The 19,276-nt window shown below is 38.6% G+C and overlaps 3 protein-coding genes across 5 annotated transcripts in view; 2 read left to right on the top strand and 1 right to left on the bottom strand.

The window, feature by feature from the left end:
* LOC131315873 (membrin-11-like) overlaps positions 1–1,369 on the top strand; it is a 30,234-nt gene extending 28,865 nt beyond the window's left edge. The window contains exon 6 of the mRNA XM_058345091.1: positions 142–1,369. The gene's annotated coding sequence lies outside the window, so the exon portion shown is untranslated. The remainder of the gene's footprint in view (positions 1–141) is intronic.
* Positions 991–2,963, bottom strand: LOC131315874 (general transcription and DNA repair factor IIH subunit TFB5). Its single transcript, XM_058345093.1, has 3 exons — positions 2,896–2,963; positions 1,679–1,740; positions 991–1,368 (listed from the first exon to the last, which is right to left on the bottom strand). Exons 2-3 carry the CDS (start codon positions 1,711–1,713, stop codon positions 1,191–1,193), a joined length of 213 nt encoding a protein of 70 aa, XP_058201076.1. The 5' UTR covers positions 1,714–1,740; positions 2,896–2,963; the 3' UTR covers positions 991–1,190.
* A 1,694-nt stretch (positions 2,964–4,657) lies between these two features.
* On the top strand, positions 4,658–18,106 carry LOC131312516 (peptidyl-prolyl cis-trans isomerase CYP95-like). 3 transcript variants are annotated; one of them, XM_058340343.1, is made up of 14 exons: positions 4,658–4,768; positions 7,806–7,928; positions 8,117–8,171; positions 8,543–8,631; positions 8,916–8,940; positions 10,445–10,483; positions 12,479–12,599; positions 12,776–12,903; positions 13,152–13,599; positions 14,585–14,703; positions 15,316–15,487; positions 15,577–16,245; positions 16,354–16,413; positions 17,367–18,106. In XM_058340343.1, exons 2-14 carry the CDS (start codon positions 7,848–7,850, stop codon positions 17,686–17,688), a joined length of 2,328 nt encoding a protein of 775 aa, XP_058196326.1. In that variant the 5' UTR covers positions 4,658–4,768; positions 7,806–7,847; the 3' UTR covers positions 17,689–18,106. The 3 variants fall into 3 exon arrangements, with proteins under 3 accessions (XP_058196326.1, XP_058196334.1, XP_058196343.1); XM_058340351.1 differs by having other exon boundaries at positions 16,363–16,413; XM_058340360.1 differs by lacking the exons at positions 4,658–4,768; positions 7,806–7,928; positions 8,117–8,171; positions 8,543–8,631 and adding an exon at positions 8,784–8,806.
* The last annotated feature ends 1,170 nt before the right edge of the window (positions 18,107–19,276 follow it).

Consider the following 19,276-nt stretch of genomic DNA (forward strand, 5'->3'; position numbering starts at 1 on the left):
TGATGTTGAAGACTAAAGAATCCCAAGCTAAAATTATTCAAGCGGGAGAACCCACACCATCTAGGTTAGAATGATGGTCCCAATCAGGGGGAAAACAATGACTAACTGTGGAAGACAAGTGTTCTCTCCTAGCACTTGCAGTGAAAGAGAACAAAGCACTGCAAATATGTGGCATTTAAGCAAAAATGCAGCCATATTATATGCACAGGCGGCACTACAGTTATCAGATTAGGATACCAGGCCAAAGAATGGCGCGGGTTTGTGGCAAGCTGAATACTGAGTACACAGCTTGTTTGGAGGCTAACTTGGGTGTTTTCAAAACCATTTTCACCAAGTTAGGGTACCCACGGATTGCTCGGCTTTGGTTCAAGATCTGAAGAAAGGCAAGGTCTCGGAATGGCTGTTGCAATCAGTATTTGCGGATTTGGTTTACGTTTGTCGGCAATTATACAATGTAAGGTCAATCGTGGACTAGTGCAAGATGCACATCATCTTGCGATCCTTGCTAGGGATAACCCCCCTAACTAGCAATATGTTTATGGTTTTCTGTTAGGAAATATTTTTTTTTTAATCCTTGCTGTCTGTTATGGTTTGTTCTGTACATGTGATGCATATGCATTGGGCTAAGAAGGGATTTATTTTGTCCTTTTTAGCAGCATATTGTCTGCCTTGCTCCGAAACTACCGGTCCAATAACAAGCTTGGTTTTATTTTTAAGATGTTTTTCTTGTAATGTTCCCTTGGAACCTTGATGTTGGAACATCTCAGTTAAATATTTTTGTTGAAATGCAGAAAAAGAATTCGGCCAATTTTCACATCCGTGCACAACTAAACTTCATCTCAATTCCGATTTTCTTCCTCTACTATTAATTGCAACTGTGAAAACCTCACATTTTGGTCAAGTTAGATGACTCCTGCTATAAAATGAGCCGAACCTAACCATGAGACCCATCACAGTTCATATTTAACTTCCAGCACATATCTGACAACGTACACAGAAGTGGAACTAATAACTGCTCCAGGCTGTAAGGATTATAACAAGCACTCGAAAAAACTATCAGCATTTCTAACTACCAGGACTTGGTCATATGAACAGAATTGTAATGGGTGCGTCGTACAAACATTAGGACTAATACAAAATTGGAAGACAGGCTAAGTAATACACATGTCGACAACGTATACAAAAGCTCGTCATGGGGGCTTCTCGTACGAATTTTGATCTCTGAACTCTGCGATGGCTCTTCTTATCATTTCACTCACATGGGGTTGTACAAACAGGTGAGTAGAATCCAAGATGTGAATAATGAACTTCTGTGATGGGGGCAGTGAGTTGTCTAAGTTGATGATGAATTGTGCCATTGGTATGTCACTGCAACATGGAATAAGCACATTAAAATCCTCAACAGAGGGAAATGTTTGGAAGAAAAGAAAACAAGAGATGCCACCAGCTGTTGTATAAAACTTTGTCTCATGCCAACAGCGATTGAAACATATTGTGCACCACAGGGGACTTCGGATTGAAGAGGATTGACCAAAAAGATTTTATAAAGCATGCCTCTATTATTAACCACAAAAAGAAAGTATCCACTAGTATTGGATAGATACATGAAATGAGCAGGAAAATATCCACTAGTATAAGACCTAAATAATAAAGGTTTAGGTGAAAATTAGAAAGTTACCAGGAAATGAGCAGTCCTTTGATAGCATTAACCATAACGCAGAAGCAACTTCGGAGAGTGACCTGCAACATTGAACACAAGGGAGAAGAGCACAGGGAAAAAAACCCATCAGTACTTCACACGATCAGGACACTTTAAAATCGAACAACACCGAGCCAAACATTATGCCAGTATGGCATTGCCAGGGGCTTGTTTTAGGCAAACATAACCATTGGTAAACATGCACATGTGACCAAATTTATTTCATTTTATAGGGTAGATTTTGTTTTTTGAAAAGGATTTTATATGGTAGAGTAAATAGGATGCATTTGGACGACAAAACAACAGACACCACCGCCGGAACAAGTTGTCTATAGTCTCTATCCTCGTCCATTCTGTGTTGATATAATTATGAAGCTTTGTAACACTTTTCTGTTTACGAAAACACACATAGATGATGGTTTTCCAGCCCATGAAACATTTACGAAGGACAACTCTTAACCCTAAGAACCATAAAATGCCAAAAAGTTCGAATTCACAGTCCCCTACATTCCTTGCCTTGAAACCAATTCCATTACTGACCTTTTTAAGAGCTCCTACCCTAGAGTATCCTCGAAAGCCAGAGCAATCCGAAAGGAATGAAAGAAATAACTAATGTCCTCTTTCGATATTCCCATTAACATAACCATAAATGGGACTTTCCCTATTAACATTCTTATAGATATCTCCTTCCTTTGAGAACAGAAAAACCTTCAGTTACCACTGATGTCCAAATTCCGATGTCCCTGGATTTCTAATCCCATTCATGTAGTGAGGGGTCTGAGGGGTGCCACCCCTTGGCCCTCAAGTGCAAAAATAGGGAAGAAGCTATGATCACAATGCACCACCATGACAAAATTAGACAACGACTGCAGATTGACGTGCTATCAGCTATACACCACACGCGCATAGCACGGACACCAACACGTACACGAGACATGGGAATTGTAAGATAATGGGAACACGGATAAGGCGATGGACACAACTACGTATATTGATATAACTAAGATTTCGTATTGAGGCAAACTGATATATTTTTCAATCCAATTCTGATATATATGTCTTAAGACATTTTTCACACTGATCCATACTAATATAAATATAAATATCTATATATATATATATATATATATATACTGTTATATACATATAACAAATATGGCATGTACCGAGAGAGAGAGAGAGAGAGAGAGAGAGACCTGACGGTCGATTGACCTAGGGTTTCAATGCTTGAAAACAGGACTGTCTTCTTCCTCTTTTTGTCTTTAGACGTGATGATACCGATACGGTACTCTTTGTACACTTAAATACAATATCAGCCCAGATATTTACAGTAATAACATATTTACCTCTTTTTTTTTGAACTGGTAACATATTCTAACCCGTCATGTCCCGGCATGTGTGTTCCTGTCGTGTTCCGATACGTCTTGATAGAATAATGCAAATTATCTCTTCTTTTCCATATTATTCCCTTCAGATTCTTAGAACTTAAACTTCAACTCAACTAAATCATTCGATGTACTTAATTCCATATTAATCACTTATTTTTCATTAAGACTAAATGACAATATGTGAAATGCATGGTTTGGATCTGACGCCTACGTTTCTTAGCTTGATTACAATTCCGTTATTGCCTTTATGTAGAAAGAGCTCATTCTATGTAGTGTCCTCGAAAGCTAAAGGTATCTAAGAAAGCCTTATTTAATAGTCGAAAGAAGAACTCATGTCTATTTAGGTATCTCAATTGACATATTCGAGTGGAAATTTTTTTTTTTTTTTTGACATATTCAGAAATGAGACTTTTCCTACAAGTAGTATTTTTGTCGATATCTCATTCGTAAAATACTAAAAAACATACAATGGTAATACCACCAATGGCGGAGCGGAGCCATTAAGGGGCCGGGGTGGCCAAGGCCCCGGGTGTTTTTTTTTTTTTTTGCATGTGGAGTTTTTTTTTTATTTTAAACAAAATAAATCTTATTCAACTAGTACTAATTTAGGAGAAAGGGGATGAAGTTGGTGGGGTTTGAACACTCACTTAGTGTACAAAGCATAGTGTGTTCGTCATTTGGCTATCACTCAATTTGCCACGTGTGAAATGAAATAACACTCTCATAGTCGTTTCAAAAATTTCTTTTTAAAAAAAAAACAAAACAAAAAACACATCTTATCATTTTGATGGTTAAAACCTATTTTAGCATACTTAATTAAATTTTAAACTCTATTTTAATATACTTAATCAATCTTCAGAATTTCATTTTTGTCTAACAAAAAAAAAATCTCCTTTTAGTTCAGCCCTCCCAAGTAGAAATCCTGGTTCTGCCACTTAATACCACTATTTTTTAAATTTTGACATCCCTGGATTTCTCATCCCATTCACGTAGTGAGGGGACCAAAGGGTGCCACCCCTCTGGTGCAAAACTATGTAAGAGCTATTATCGCCATGAATCACCACTACACAATTTTAATACATCAGCAATGTTAGTAGAACATCGAGTAAAAACTTCTTATGGTATGGGGAGAAACTCAAATTTAAGCATAAATTTGTTAAAAATTTCATTAATAATATAATTGTCAAATTTGAGCGGCAGAAAATAGCTTAAAAAATCTGAAAAATTTCGTGATTTGAGCTAAATATGAGTTTGAGTCACAGATCAAGATCCTCTATAAGGATTCTCTCTGTGAGGATCGTGTGAGGGTTTTCATCTAGAGCCTCCATCTCGATAATTAATGGTCCGGATTAAAAATAAATTTTTTCAATTCAGACCATTAATTGTCGAGATGAACGATTCAGATTCCATGAGAATCCTCACACAATCCTTGCAGAAAAGAATCCCTATAGAAGATCGGGATCTATTTATAAGGTTTTTACTCGGATTTTGGTTCTGAGCTTAGAAAAAAAGAAGGCAAGGGGCACTTATTAGAAAGTGGATGAAATTCGGGGTTAGTTTAGTAAAGCTTTGTAGCACTTAGAAGTCGCTGGGGTTCGCCTATAAAAACCTAGGTTTTCTCTCCACCGTCTCTCGTTGTTACACTTCTGTGGAGCTGTGGAGCTGCTGCACCGTTTACCAGGTAAATTTCGAGTTAGGGTTATGGTCTCTGTATAAGCTCTCCATACGTATCTATCTTAATTCTTTATAGACTTGGGTATAATTTCTCTCTGCACTCATACACTGATTGTATTCTCCCACATAGCCGCATCAACTTGCGTTGATCTTTTTCCTATTACTTAGTCAACTTGTTGTGTAATAATCTGATTTTTTTTGTTCGTATGGATGTAAGTCTATAATGTCATGTTACGCAGGTTTTTATTTTTCTCTTTACTAAAGGACATAAACCACTCGCATGAAGAGAAATCACATACCCATTCAAGATATAACATATCTTCTATCAAAAAAGAAAAGAAAAAAGAAAACCCTTTGATTCCAACTATTCTTTATCGTCAATCTCTTTTCGTCAAAAAGAGATTGGGGGATTGGGTTTATTTATTTTAGGGGACCTAGATTACTAATCTAGGCTGCCTAGGTATCCATGGTTTGTGATCAAGCCAAACCTAGTTCATGTTTAGTGCTTTAATTTTTAGCGAGCGTCTACGGCTACTTTGGTGAGGAATTATGGCATCCTGAGGCGGTCACCTTGGGGTACAAGTGGGGGCCCGGTCCCCTCAAACCCCCCAATTATTGCAATATTTCTACTATATTTTAGGTTTTGTATGTAAAAATTATGAAGAAAGGTCCCCTCAAAATTGTGTTATTGCTATATGAGGATGATATTTTGTTGTTAATTTACGAATACATGTGATTTGGTCCCCCTACGTCAAGAATCCTGGATCCGCCACTGGTGGCATCACGGTAAGAAGAGCATATCCCAACTAGATTGGCACCCACTCCTCTACTAATCATATGCCAGTCGGTCCGATCCTAAATCATTTTAATTTTGTGACTGTATCCATTTGAATGGATTGCCTACATATCCGTATTAAATTCGGAATCAAGTCAGCGTAGTTTCAAGTCACAGTGCCAACAGTTTGAATTTCGACAATGGGTTGTCAAGGTTGATTTTGAAACAAGAAGTCATACTTAAATTTGTACACCAGTTTAATGGCGTAGCTTAATTTGAACATGCGACAGAATGACTTGCCGCGTAAATTTGCATGGTGAAGCTACAACCAACATTTAATAAATGAGGGAAACAAAATGCCATAACAGAAGTAGTGGCTTCTGTGGTCTTTTGATTTCCCTCATCATTTTATATTGTTTTTCTTAGAGCCCTTGGAAGGTAAAAATTCGTGAGCCGTGATTACATGAAGTAACCATTCCTTTAGTCATGTAGTTGGCCATGATAAGGACCCAATAAATCCCAATTCCTACTTCCCTAGACAAAAACGGAACTTTTAAGTTCTTTTTGAAAAACAAATAATGAGCAGTTGAATGGATTGTTTAATTTGTTACATGTGATTAACAATTATCACAGCTTGAATTTTTCCAAAGGAAGATTTGGACTTTGTGACTTTTCTGCAAGTCCAAACGTTGGAAGACATTGGCTTTTAAATACCCATTTACTGGTCCGAACTTGGGGTCACAGAATCAATTCCTTCTAATTTTGAATCAGGAAAGTGATTTTAAAGACCACTTTTAGAATCATGAAAGACTTCAAAACTTTTCAAGCCTTTTGAAACAAAATCACCAGATTTCATAGAGATTATTTAAATGCCATGAGAGCCCAGCCAAATCAAATATATATATTTTTGTTACTGGCCCGACTTTTTCAAACAAGAACCATTCAATAGCTTTTGTCGGGGCCAAATCGGCGCACAATGGAATTTCAACCCTGCGCCGCCTCATGGCAATGGAGTTTTTAACTTTACACCGCCTCACGGCAATGGAATTTTAACTTTGCTATGCCTCATGGCAATGGGATTTTAACTTTTTGCCGCCTCGCGGCAATGGGATTTCAACTTTTTGCCGCCTCGCGGCAATGGAATTTCAACTTTGTGCCACCTCGCGGCAATGGCATTTCAACTTTGTGCTGCCTCACGGCAATGAGATTTGAACTTTTCGCCGCACTGCGACAATGGGATTCCAACATTGTGTTGCCCTGCGGCAATGGGATTTCAATTTTGTGCCATCCCACGGCTTTTTATTTTTAGCAACAAGCCCAAATGTATAGAACTACATCCAACGGCATTTGGTGTGGTTGGATCGGATTCTAACACAAAATGGAAATTGTAGCGGATTGATACCGAAAAAAGAAATGGAAATTTTATTTTGAGAGAAACGGATTGAGATAAAGAGGAGGCAGAGGAGGGGCTCGAAACCCATGCTTAGAACTTGTACAGAAACTATTTTGTTCTCTGTGCTTTCCCTCTTTGGTTTTGCTTCTGCCTTCTTCACAATTGAGTGTTTTCTTCTAAAATTACTCACTCTCTCTATGTTTTCTTTTTGTTTCCCTCTTCTCGGATCTTTTTCCTCTTCCTCCTTTACCGGTGCAGTTCTATCTGTTATATAGACAAAGGAAAAGGCGGTTTTCCCACATTGAGCACTGCTGATAACTAACCCACTATTTGATATGGGTGGTTCTCACACACACATCTTTTTTTCTTTTGTGTGTATAATGGAACAAAATGGAGTTGGTTTGTCCATTAGCCCATGTTGGGTAGCGGGTGGTTGATTGGAAAACAAATTCTCCATTTTACGTGGATGACCAATAGGTGCCATTTTACTTGACAAGCTTTTAACTTTGTTGCCAATCATCTATATGTTTAGGAAATTTTTTGGATACTCGTCATTGACTCTAATCATGCCAGATGTGATTCTGGACATGAGATTAAGATGAACCCGATGATAAGGCCATACCCACCCCTAACACATACCCGAGTCAGTGTAATGTAGCAAGTATATGTGGACAAACCTGTAAGGGGGTTTCTAATATTATTTGCCAATCTTCTTGTGGTTCTCTGCTTCAAGCATTTTTCAAAATGTACATCATAATATTGATAATTCAAATGTATCATGCTTGCATTGGTGCTTAAGTTATGCTGATGCATGTTGGCATTGCGTTCATGGGATGCGATTTATACTAATGGCTTGCAATGATAAATTTCCACCAGATCATTGATGATGCTTGTTTGATGTTTTGATCTTTCGATGCAATGAAAATGAGCAAGAAAACCCCCCTAGTGTTTTTGGACGTGTCAATTGATGGCGATCCTGCTGAAAGGATGGTTTTCGAGGTATTACTCTATTATGCATCATTGTACCATAGAAAGTCAATTTCATCCACAGACACAATTTCACGGGTTTTATTTCCCAAGAAGACAGTCAAACTGAATTACTGTTTGTTTCTCGGAATGCCTTTTTTTTTATTATTGAAAGTTGAATGCTTATGCAATTAAATTGTTGGTGATCTTTGGCCATACAGCTTTTCTCTGATGTTGCTCCCAAGACTGCAGAAAATTTTCGTGCACTTTGTACAGGTAAATCTTGTGTTGGTAATCTATTAATGGACCTATGCTAATGGATCTCTACTTGCTATCTTAGAAAACCTTTAAATATGCAACTGATCTTGAGGTGTCGGTTTAAGATGTTGCTTATTGATGTCAGTGTTTAGCCTGTTGTTGGTGCCGTATGCTTATGATATCCATCATATACTAGTCATAGGTTCTATAGACTGCAAATTTAATAAGATTGGATTGTCAAAAGAAAATGAGATCAGAGGTTGTCAGAACTATAGTTTGTGTTTTGGTGCATGGCCCTAGAATTACGACGATCACACTTGTAATGATCAGTGCATCATTGTTGAGAATGATCAGTGCTTCTGTTCTGATATGTTCCTCTTATTTTGCAGGGGAGAAGGGAATCAGTTCTAAGACTGGAAGGCCCCTCCACTACAAAGGATCCTTTTTCCATCGCATCGTTAATGGATCGCTGGTGCAGGTACGTCCTTTGCTTTGCTCAACAGGTGTTAATGGTCAGAATGTGATTGCTTAGTTGGGTAATAGTCTGGTGTAGCATGACTTAGAACTGGTTTCTGTCTTCTAGTTGTCATTGTTTATGCTGTAGGATGGAGGGCTAATGGCCACGACTGCCTTTCTTGTGACATAGTTTTAAGGTTGTACTTATTTTAATTGTTTATCCTGAGAAATTTACTTACCTTTCTCAGTTGTGTGCCAAAATTGCATTCCTAGTTTAATTTACTAATTCTATTGTTTATGCTGCAGGGTGGTGATTTTCTTAAACGAGACGGTATGTATTCCATGTGCAGCTATGTCTTTTTTCAATTTACCATTCTAGTCTTTACATGTTGCAATATTATGCAAATAGTTATTTTTGGTTATCTGAAAAGACCTTTATTTTATGCTAAATAAGGGGTTGCTTTCAAAACTTTGCTCGAAAATAGTAATCACCAGAAACTAAGTTTCTTGTCTTTAGAACAGCAAACCGTAGAGGGAAAGCAGAAAATGTAATCAGTCCCTAAACCTTATCCAGTGGTTCGAATTCTAAATCTTGTACGTGTCATCCCTGACATGATACAAAGAACTTATGTTAAATATGTCTCAAATGTAATCATGTTTATAGAACTGTTAACTTCGTTTACTAAATTTTACTGCATAAGATGGGTAAGATTGTCTTTGTACTTTGACTGACTCAAGTCACTCTACCACATGACACTGATGAACAATGAACACGAATGAGAAATTGTGACACTTACAATAATTCAAATGAAAGTTAATCTTTCTGTTAAAAAAGAACAAAAGAAATGAAAGTTATTTTTGTAGTGCTTCCCTCACTAGTGTAAACTTTAAAGAAAATTGCACTTCAAGAAGTTGGAAGTTTGTATTTGTGAACAACACTCTAAAATGATGCGAGGTTACTTGGGATATCGCTGAAGAAGGACTTGGGTTTGTTGGATCTCCATGAGCCAAGTCTGTGGTTTTAACTTTAAATAGTGTGGCCATAAGTCTAAGATTGCCTTCACTGTTAGTGTGTGCGTATGATTTGTTTATTTCTGAAAATCATTAGGAAGTATTAGAAATGTTTTTTGATGAAGATATGAATAGTGCTTGGTTATCAAGGCCCGGGACTTGGGAGTTTGCTCCCTCAAACCGTCTAGGTGCTATCAACTCTTGTGAGGCAACTCCCATATGGGGCTTTGCCCAGGCTTTAATTGGGCCTCCTGCTAGTGTGATTGGTCTGCAGGGATTAGTCTGTGTAAGCTGGCATGGACACCAGAGTTACCAAAACAGGTATAGTGCTTGGAAACTAGTTTGGTCCATCTTCTTCGTATGTCCATCTTCTTCGTATGTCATGTTGGGGGATGCAAATACGGGGAAAAAGAAGTTAGATGTGCATGTTTTGTAAGTTGTGGTGCAATTGTTGAAGCTATGACAATTACTAAAATCATGTAGCCATCTTCACTTTGGTGTCTATATTGTTTTACGGGTGTGGATCCCAAAGATGGGAAAAAGGATGTAATGTTGTAATGGTAAAGTTTAGGTTTAATCCTAGACTTAGTGTTTTGCGAACACTCTTGAGGCCAGGCCTTGGAATGTGAAAGGTAGGAGCGCTGAGACTAATTTCAAAAGTTGGGCAGATTTGTTTGAAACCATTTCTTACTAATTAGGTTTATTTAGTAGTATAAATGGTTTATTTGAGGTTCTAAGTTATGTAGGTGTACAGAGGGCGAAGTAAACTAAGTCTAGCTGGATGCCGCTAATGTTTGTCTTATTCCATTTGTTGAATTTTGCAGGGAGTTTCGGAGAAAGCATATATGGCGAGAAGTTTCCAGGTGAGATACTCTTGTGGTCTTGGTTTTGGTGAACCTGTTCCTTAGTCACGATGGTCTATTCAAGATGGCATGCTTTGAGTAACTATGTCTAGAGCTTCTGCGACATTTTTCTAGGAGGGTGATTGAGGGTCTTAATTGAATAAAGACCAGAACTCACACGGACACAAAGAGATCTATATGTTTCCTATTTGACAATCATTGTCTTGAGAGCAAATGATTTCTTCTGCCTTACCTTTGAAAGTTGGGGTTGACTTTGATCTTGTTCGTGGTTCATGGAAGATTCATTTCAATGAAATTTGGACACTTGTATTTGTGTCTTAAAATGGTAGTGTGTGTGGATAAATGTCCTTACAATATTCAGTTCTAGATTGGTATGCTATTTAATGCCTTGTGTTTTCAGGCTGCGCTTGTTTGTCATCAGCTTTAGCGTTCATTTTAGTTTTCCAGTTTATTGCTGGTTTTCGGTTTTATCCGTTCTCGACTTCTCGTTTAGCAAGTTATCACGTCTGGAAATATGATATCTCATACTGCCTTTGGGTTGATTTAATTCATTTTTTAGTTCATGTTAGCAGTGATGGGCCAATTATGGCTTCATAGATGTTTGATTGGTAAAGATCGATTTCTATAGTTGACCAACTGTAGTTGGGAACTTGGGACCAATTTGTGGTCAACTGAAACTGAAGTCCTTCCCTGTCCTCCTCCACAAACGTACAATGAAAAAAATCCAGTTCGTTCCTGCTTTTGTGCTGGGTGTTCTTTTTTTCCTTCTAATGTTATCGTATTTTGGCTAGTAGGGCTGGTTCAGTTCTTTACGGGAGCATTTAGATGTAGCGCAGAGTTCTAAAAGTTGGCTGCCTAGGCCAATTAGTCCCCACCTAGGCGGTAGGCGGTGGTTCAACTTCTAGATTTGGTAGTCGACTAGTCGGGCCCCTAGTCCCCGCCCAGGTGCTAGGCGTCCCTTTTCCGCCCGACTTGTGCCTAGCGATTTTTAGAACATTGATGTAGCGTGGAAAAAGTTGGAGTGTTGAGTTGTATACCGTACTTTTGATGATCAAGAACATGTTTGCACATTAAGAACGCTTAAAAGTGGGATCTTTTGAATTTTCCATGATACGCTTTCCGACCCCTACTTATTTGCTAAGTACTTACTGGAATATATACTAAAAAGAATTGTAACACGCTTTTAATAATCTAGTAATGTCTCTTAGTGCGTGTCTAGACCATTACTACTGCTCATGTAAGTTACCTTTTTGCCCAAGTGTAGCATTGCCTTTTGCACCTATGCTGCCACTTTCATCCCATCTCAACTACACAACCTACCTTGTTGCCACCTTCATGATTACCATTTTAATCACTTGACCACTTACTGGTCCCACAAACTGGCCAACAGGTGCTCCCCCTTCCATCACATTTATTGGCAACAACTTGATAGTGTTGCTGCTGCTATTATTTAAAGTGCTTAGATTGTATCCACGAACTACATTGCTTACCCAGAGAATGAGTTCTAGGACTGCTAAATTAGGTGTATTCTATGAACGTAATGACTAATAATTCCCTTTAGTGGATTATTGCACCATTTTATGTTTTGTGATGCAGAGAATAATTTTGAACTGCCAAAAATATGTTGCCCTAATAGTTTGTCATGTAAAGTAGTATCCGTTTAGTTTGATTTGGTGAAGCTCTGTACCTACTCTTGATGTGCAACTTTTGTGGGCCATGCAAAGTGTTTTATTTGCTTAGCATCTGATGACGATACTGAAAATTGAAGAGAATTGTGTCCTGTGTGCAATAAATTTACAAATTTAACTAACTTTGATTTGTATATGGATCACTTTTGGCGGTCAACAAGTGCAGTCTTGGGTTGGTGTGTGGGGTGGAACTCTGGGTGTGTGTGTTTTGTGTTAGGTTTTCATTACTTGTTTAGGGTCTATGAAAACTGCTTTGTTCCTTTCATCTGTCTCACCAAGTAACTGGTGGAAGTTTGCTGTCTTTCAGATGAACCACCATCCAAGCTGAAGCACGATCAACGGGGTCTTTTGTCGATGGCGTTGGCAGATCGTGATGCTCGTGGGTCTTTATTTATAATCACCTTCAAGGCCAATCACCATCTGGACAGGTTTGTTTGTCAGAAGTGCTTTTATGATGGCTAGCACACAGTTGAACTGTATTTAGTTTGAGTTTGGCTTGCATTTAGACACTGTGTTCCTAATTCCCATAATTTAACCATTGCTCTATGCATGATAAAATTTTTACATTCTACATTTATTTCTTGATATTGGAGTGTCCTGACAGGAAGTATGTAGTTTTTGGGAAACTTGTGGAAGGGCATGTTGTTCTGGAGAAGATTGAAAATGTGGGTGATGAAGTCGGGAGACCATCTGTGACAGTGAAAATCATCAGTTGCGGTGAATTGCTCGAGGGTGAGAATTACAGAGATTTTTTTTTGGCAATTATTTCTTCATAGTCATGAAATTTTGCTCGTAGGAATCTCGGGTAGTTGAGGTCTCATGTGTGGTAATCATGTTCAAGGTTATTTGTTGAATTCGACTATCCCGAGGTCTCGGCAGTTATTCCCAAGTTTCTTATGTTTTGGGGTGGTGTGTGTATTAGCTGAATGTGTGCATTACGAAGTGGGTTTTACTTCTTGGTTTATTATCATATTGTGCAGAGAAAATGAAGGTAAATAAAGCGAAAATGGGGAAGGATGCTTCATCGGAGGCTAACAGTCATGAAGTCCGTCGCAGAAGAAAGCACAAGAAATCATCAAAGGGGAGAAGGAAAAGGAGGAAAAGATATTACACGTCCACTTCTGAATCCGATACTTCCTCAGATAGGGAGATGGAATCAGAAAGGAAAAGGAAGAAAAGATATTACTCGTCCACGTCTGAATTCGATACTTCGTCAGATAGCGAGATGGAATCAGAATCGGAATCTGATTCCGATTCTGATTCAGATACATCATCGTCGTCTGGCTTAAGTTCTTCAAGTGATGATAGACGTAAGAAGAGGAAAAGATCTTCTAGGAGAGACAGGTATAGACATGGAAAAAGGAGGGACAAACGGCGTGGAAGAAAACGCAGGAGGCATGGTAAGAGATCAAAGCGCCGATCAAAAAGGTATTTTTTTACTAGTGATTTAGTTAAGGTTTGCGTTGGCTAATCTTGGTTTTTTCCCCAGACTGATTGATAGTATTGTACCATCTCTCCACACTTATTCTAATTTTATTGGGATCAGGGAATCGATGATCTCTTGAATCTCTTCAGTTCAATTCCACGACCTTCGTGGATTTGGAGATCCATATATGCATTGACATTTGACATTTGACACTTGACGTTTTTGTCTTTTTAGCACCAATGGAAAAGACAAAAACTCACGTCTCAAACATGATTTAACCAAAATGTATTACACTAGGGGATAATAACTATTGAAGCGTCAAGTGTTAACTGTCAATGCATATAGCCATGAATGTAGTGGAGTTGAACTGGAGATATTCAAGAGATCATAGATTCCCTGATCTTAATAAAATTGGAATAAGAGTGGAGAGATGGTAAAATACTTTCAATCTGTCTTATTGGCAACATGGAAAATTTCTTCAACGTTGCTGGGGCATCAGGGCTGGGTTATTGCTTCAGAATAGATATTGCAATTTCTTGATTCAATTTACGGAATTCTTGATGAGAATATTCTTCCTATCCTCACTGATGCACTTGTGAATAAGGTTGAGGTTGCATCATGATGTATTATCTTTGATAAGTTTGGTCCTTGAGCATAAGGTTGTGTTTGCATTGCGATGTTATATCTCAGTCCTTGACTGATGGTAAAACGTAATATCCTCTATAACACTTTCTGCTTGGAGAAGCTAGCTAGGTGAAAGAGTTTTTGCTACTATTTGTCTCATGTTTTTCTCAGATTTCTTTTTCTTTTTCTTTTCTTTCATTTGTGTCTGTTTCTTTTGTTTATATTTTCTTGGTTGCTTGTTTTATCCAAGTGTGGTGGAGGAAAATCTGTTGCTTCTAATCTTTTGATGCGGTAATGAGTACCAGTTTATGTTTTTAGTCTTGTATTGCGCTGACGGTCTCCCTTTTTGCTACATTGTTAAAGGGCATCTGATAGTCTTGCTGACACTGAGAGCGAGAGTAGAAGTGAAAGTAGCTCAGAAGATGGTAATGCTGATGTTGAGGGGCCAGATCAGAAGCATAAAACCCAAACTCAGATATCTGGTATGGTCCCGTCCGTACGTGTGCTATGCTTTTTATGTTTTAGTCTGTTCGGTTTATCCTGAAACTGTGTTTATTTGTGTGTAAAGGTACTATAATCAATGTATGCTAGTCTAGATGCATTCATTGCGAACTAGTTTTGATAGGTATCTTCCATATTGATTGATTGATATTTTCTGATCAGGATAGGAGCTAACCTCAGCTCTGTTAGTTGTATTATATGCATTTGCAAGAGCCTTGGAGTGCTATATAATGAACAGATTGTCTGCATCTTTTTGTTTTGTGTCCTATAACGTGTCTTGTCATTTTTCCTTATGTCATGTCCTTTTCTTACTTGTCTATTTTGGTATTCTTATTTGGTCCATGCTGTGAGATTCTGGAAGCAGATTTTCCATGGTTAAAATGCTTGAGAATTTACGCAAGGTAATGGCATTTTTTTGACAATTATTGCTTCACATTCTGGTTTTGCTTGTATCCAATATGTATTCAACAATATCTAGGCTACATTATGTGCTAAGATTATTATTACTCCGGCATCTTAAACTCATTAAAGAACACCAGTCTCCTTTGTTCTTCATGCGTTGTTTATTAAATGCTTTCTGTTTCCTCATGTAGTTGGAAATCAGTCTCCTTTGACCGTGGAGGGACCTAATCCTCGCAAAAATGGAGTGACAACTGATATGTTTGAAAGAGAAGAGGGTGAGTTAAGCAAGGAAAATGGAGAGCGGTGGAGCAATGGAGTAGACCCGCAAACTAATTTAGCGGATGACAGCCCAGCAAAATCTAGGTTTACTTTCCATGCTAATCACCCTTCATTTATTATTTATTTGAATGATTCCTTCTGGATATGGTTTTTATGTAAAAGTTGGTCAGCAGGAGCCACAACATTAGTGCTGGAAGGACTAGGAGCAAGAGCATGAGTATTAGTCCGACAAAGAACTTGGGCAAGAGCCAGAGTTTGAGCCCAAGAAAGAGCTTGAGCAGGAGTCCTAGTGTTGATAAGAGCCCTATACAAGTCCCTCGAAGTAGCAGGAGTATAAGTAGAAGCCCTGTAAGAAGAAGTGCCAGCGGAAGTCCTCCTTTGAGGGGCAAAAAGGGAAGAAGCATTAGCAGGAGTCCCTTGAACTCCCCACCTCGAAGGAACCTTAGCCGGACCCCACCAATAACTTCATCAAGGAAATCATCGCGAACAGTGAGCAGAAGCCCTGTAAGAGCTGTTAAAAGGAGTCTAAGCAGAAGCCCTGTTAGGTCTTCTAGAAGAAGTGTGAGTAGAAGCTCAGGTAGGGCCCCTTCCAGGAGAAGCGCTAGCAGGAGTCCAGTTAGGGCACCTACAAGGAACAATCGTCGCAGCTATTCAAAAAGCCCTGTTTCTGATCGTGGAAGGAACTTATCAAGAAGTCCTTCCCTAGATGGGTCCCCTAAACGCATCAGAAGGGGAAGAGGCTTCAGTGAGCGCTTCTCTTATGCACGCAGATACAGATCCCCTTCGCCAGATCGTTCTCCTGTGAGGTCGTATCGTTATGGCAGTAGGATTGATCGTGACAGGTATAAGTAAACATTTTTTTTGTGAACTTATTAACAAGATCGGTACTCTTATTCCTCTACTTTTTTATTTGATCTTATAAAGTTGTTGACAGTCATTTGTGTTGCTAGATTTTACAGGAGATCCCCTAGGCGTTACAGGAGCCCACCCAGAGCAAGAACTCCTCCAAGGTCTGTGGTCTGCCTGCTCCTGCTAGTTAAATTCACAGTTTGTTTTCATTAGCCTTTTTTCTTTGTCCCTTCTAAATTGACTTGGTTTATACTTTCTAGCAAGATCTCTCGTTATATTTTGTAAATTTGATCACCAACCGCTTATCAAAAAAAAAAAAAAAAATTGATCACCAACCTATTTGAGTTTGGGCTGACCAGTTTTTAATGCTCTTCTACCGCTAGCTTTGATAGAGGTTGGTAGGCTTTGTGAACTTTTTAGGCATACCCTCCAATCGACACATTTTCAGGTACACACACACTTGTAGGGCACTTACAAGGATGCCACCGGCCTTTCCCGTTTATGGATAGAATGCCCGCTTGTCAGTTTGACAGAATAATTTGTTTTGTTCTTTAGAAATAGTTTGGGCAAACCGGGATCAGTTAGAAGTGCTAAAATGCCACATCCTGTCAGTATGCGCCCCATGCAGCAAGCTATTTTCGCATTGAATTCTTGCTTGCAGAATTTATTCTCGGGCAGTTAGTTGGATTGGCATGCAGTCCTGGTTCTCCTTGTCAGCATAAAAATATGGGAGATATGTATTGTTCTCTTTGTGATTATTACTTTTATCAAAGTTCTTTTTGGATTTTATGTGAACTCTATAGTTATATAAAAATGTTTCATTTAGTTGCTACCATGCCCTATAGTTTAACTTTTGCTGTCTATTGATCCAATTTTTGTTTCAAAGGGTATTTCGGGTGATTTCAATTTACTTTAGTCCACTTTAGAAGCATGTACTATGGCACCTATCCCTATCCAGTTCTATTGGGTTGATTAATTTCGTGCGATTGAATTTGGATTCCATAGAAGATAAGAAAGTTGTATGTCGACCAGATTAAGATAAATGGTATTATTATTACTTCTCAGTAAAACTCGTATTTGCTAAAAAGAGAAGGGGAAATTCTTTTATTTGCAGATACAGAAGCAGAAGAAGCAGGACGAGGAGTCCCTTATCACGGAGCCCAATCCGTAACCGTGACCGCCGCCGTTACAGCCGCAGTCCTATTCGCAACCGTTCTCCTGTCAAGACATCCAGAGTCGACGATTCCCCACGTGCTGAGAGGCGGAGGTCACCTTCTCGTACCAGAATCTCATCAATATCAAGCTCCTCACTCGACTCCGAATCGCCCAAGAAGGCAAGCAAAGACCGGTCAAGGTCATTTTCTAGAAGCCCCCAAGCCGGGAAGAAGGGCTTGGTCTCTTATGGAGATGGTTCTCCTGACTCCAGCGACAGATAAGGATCTGTTGGCATTGACAGTAATGGTTTGAGTTGATAAATCCCTTGCTCGCAAGTTTTTCTTCTTTTACGTATCAAGTCACAATGATGTTTGGGACTGTGGTAGAGGGAATTCGGGAGCTTATCTGGTTATGTCTTTTGGTTTCGATGTTGGCCGTAATTTTAGAGACGTACGAGTAAATACTGGATGTGTTGCCTTGACTTAGTAATTTTGGTCGGAGATATTTGACTTCTAAAGTTTGTTAGGGAATTTGGCCATTGTGAGGAGGAACTACTGTTTGGCCATGGGAGGTGTGATTTGATTAGCAGTGGGTTTTTGTTACATTTCTCTGTCCGTTTTCTTTGATAATTTGGTTCGTATCCCACACGATCGTTACTTATGTCATATTTTTCATTATTCACATTAATTGCCTGTTAAATCATTTTCTTTCGGGCTTGATGTCATTTTTGTTATTGCCAATTGTCTCTATCCTTGTAGAAAAGCATTAAAAACCCAAAAGAGCGGTTCCAATCATTTGCACGATACTCAGATGATTGGAACTCTTAAAAACATGTTTAAACAAATTGAACTGTTCTAATAATTTGTGTGAGACTCGAAAATGGTTTTGTGTCAAAATTTGCATCAACTTTTGTGTGAAGGGAACCCCTTTGTATGCGCGCGCGTGTGTTTATTGTGTGTGTGTGCAAACACTCTTCAATTAGCACCCTTTTGGAAGTTATTTGGGTGATTGGGTCAGATCAAGTTAGTGAATAAACTAGTGGTGACAAAATATTTCAGACTGTTGAAGGGACCATGTAATCAGCTCTAAGAATATAGTGTAGAACATGTTCCATAAGACTGCTAGTGTAGAACATGTTCCATAAGACTCCTAATTAACTAAAGGAGCCACCTTTTAACATTCTTTGGCCAAAATTCATATAACAAACAGGACCAGTTCTACAGTAAATGGAAGGAATTTACTAATGTATTTTTGGTCAACTAATCACAGCTACATAATAAATGTTAATTAATAACGTTAATTTTCGCGTTCCAAAGAATATATCTCATCTGCATCGTCTGAAACTCAGCTGAGTCAACTTAATCGAGTCAATAAACTCAGTCAAGCCAGCGATACTAAACAAAGTAAGTACTACAAGTCTGGTCAAGCAGGAGAACTACTAATCAGTAATTAGTTCTTTTTTTTTTTTTCTACGGCAAGATTTGCCCCTTGACCTTCCAATTGAGAGTGTACAACGGTGACGAACCTAGGCTAGTCTTGTTTGGCTGCCCATATTTTTTGGAATATTGTTTTTGACCCCAGTATTCGTAATCAACGCTAAAATAACTTGAACCGCAAGCATTTATATTTTTTTTCACGGACCAGTTATGATTTGTTTCACAAATCAGTACTATCCGTAATAACGAACACAACATTAATTCGTAACATTCATAACTTGCCCTTTTAGGGTGTCCACCAAGTACAGTTGTCCAAACAGGCTCCAACTGGCCAAGGCTAGTAAAAGTCAATCTCGGTCAAGTTGACCTAGGGTTTGCTCTCATTTATGTATGACTCAGTAGAGAAGGGAATGTGTTTTTTCGACTATTTACT

The sequence above is a fragment of the Rhododendron vialii genome, chromosome 2a, assembly GCF_030253575.1.
Source record: "Rhododendron vialii isolate Sample 1 chromosome 2a, ASM3025357v1".
Taxonomy (NCBI): Eukaryota; Viridiplantae; Streptophyta; class Magnoliopsida; order Ericales; family Ericaceae; genus Rhododendron; species Rhododendron vialii.

Bases quoted from the DNA above. Each gene is read 5' to 3' on its own strand.
- LOC131315874 (XM_058345093.1), bottom strand. From the start codon at position 1,713: ATGGTTAATGCTATCAAAGGACTGCTCATTTCCTG. The intron at 1,369-1,678 runs GTAACTTTCTAA...TCCATGTTGCAG, and splicing joins AAAGGACTGCTCATTTCCTG to TGACATACCAATGGCACAAT.
- LOC131312516 (XM_058340343.1), top strand. From the start codon at position 7,848: ATGAAAATGAGCAAGAAAACCCCCCTAGTGTTTTTGGACGTGTCAATT. The intron at 8,941-10,444 runs GTATGTATTCCA...TGAATTTTGCAG, and splicing joins TGATTTTCTTAAACGAGACG to GGAGTTTCGGAGAAAGCATA. The intron at 10,484-12,478 runs GTGAGATACTCT...GCTGTCTTTCAG, and splicing joins ATATGGCGAGAAGTTTCCAG to ATGAACCACCATCCAAGCTG.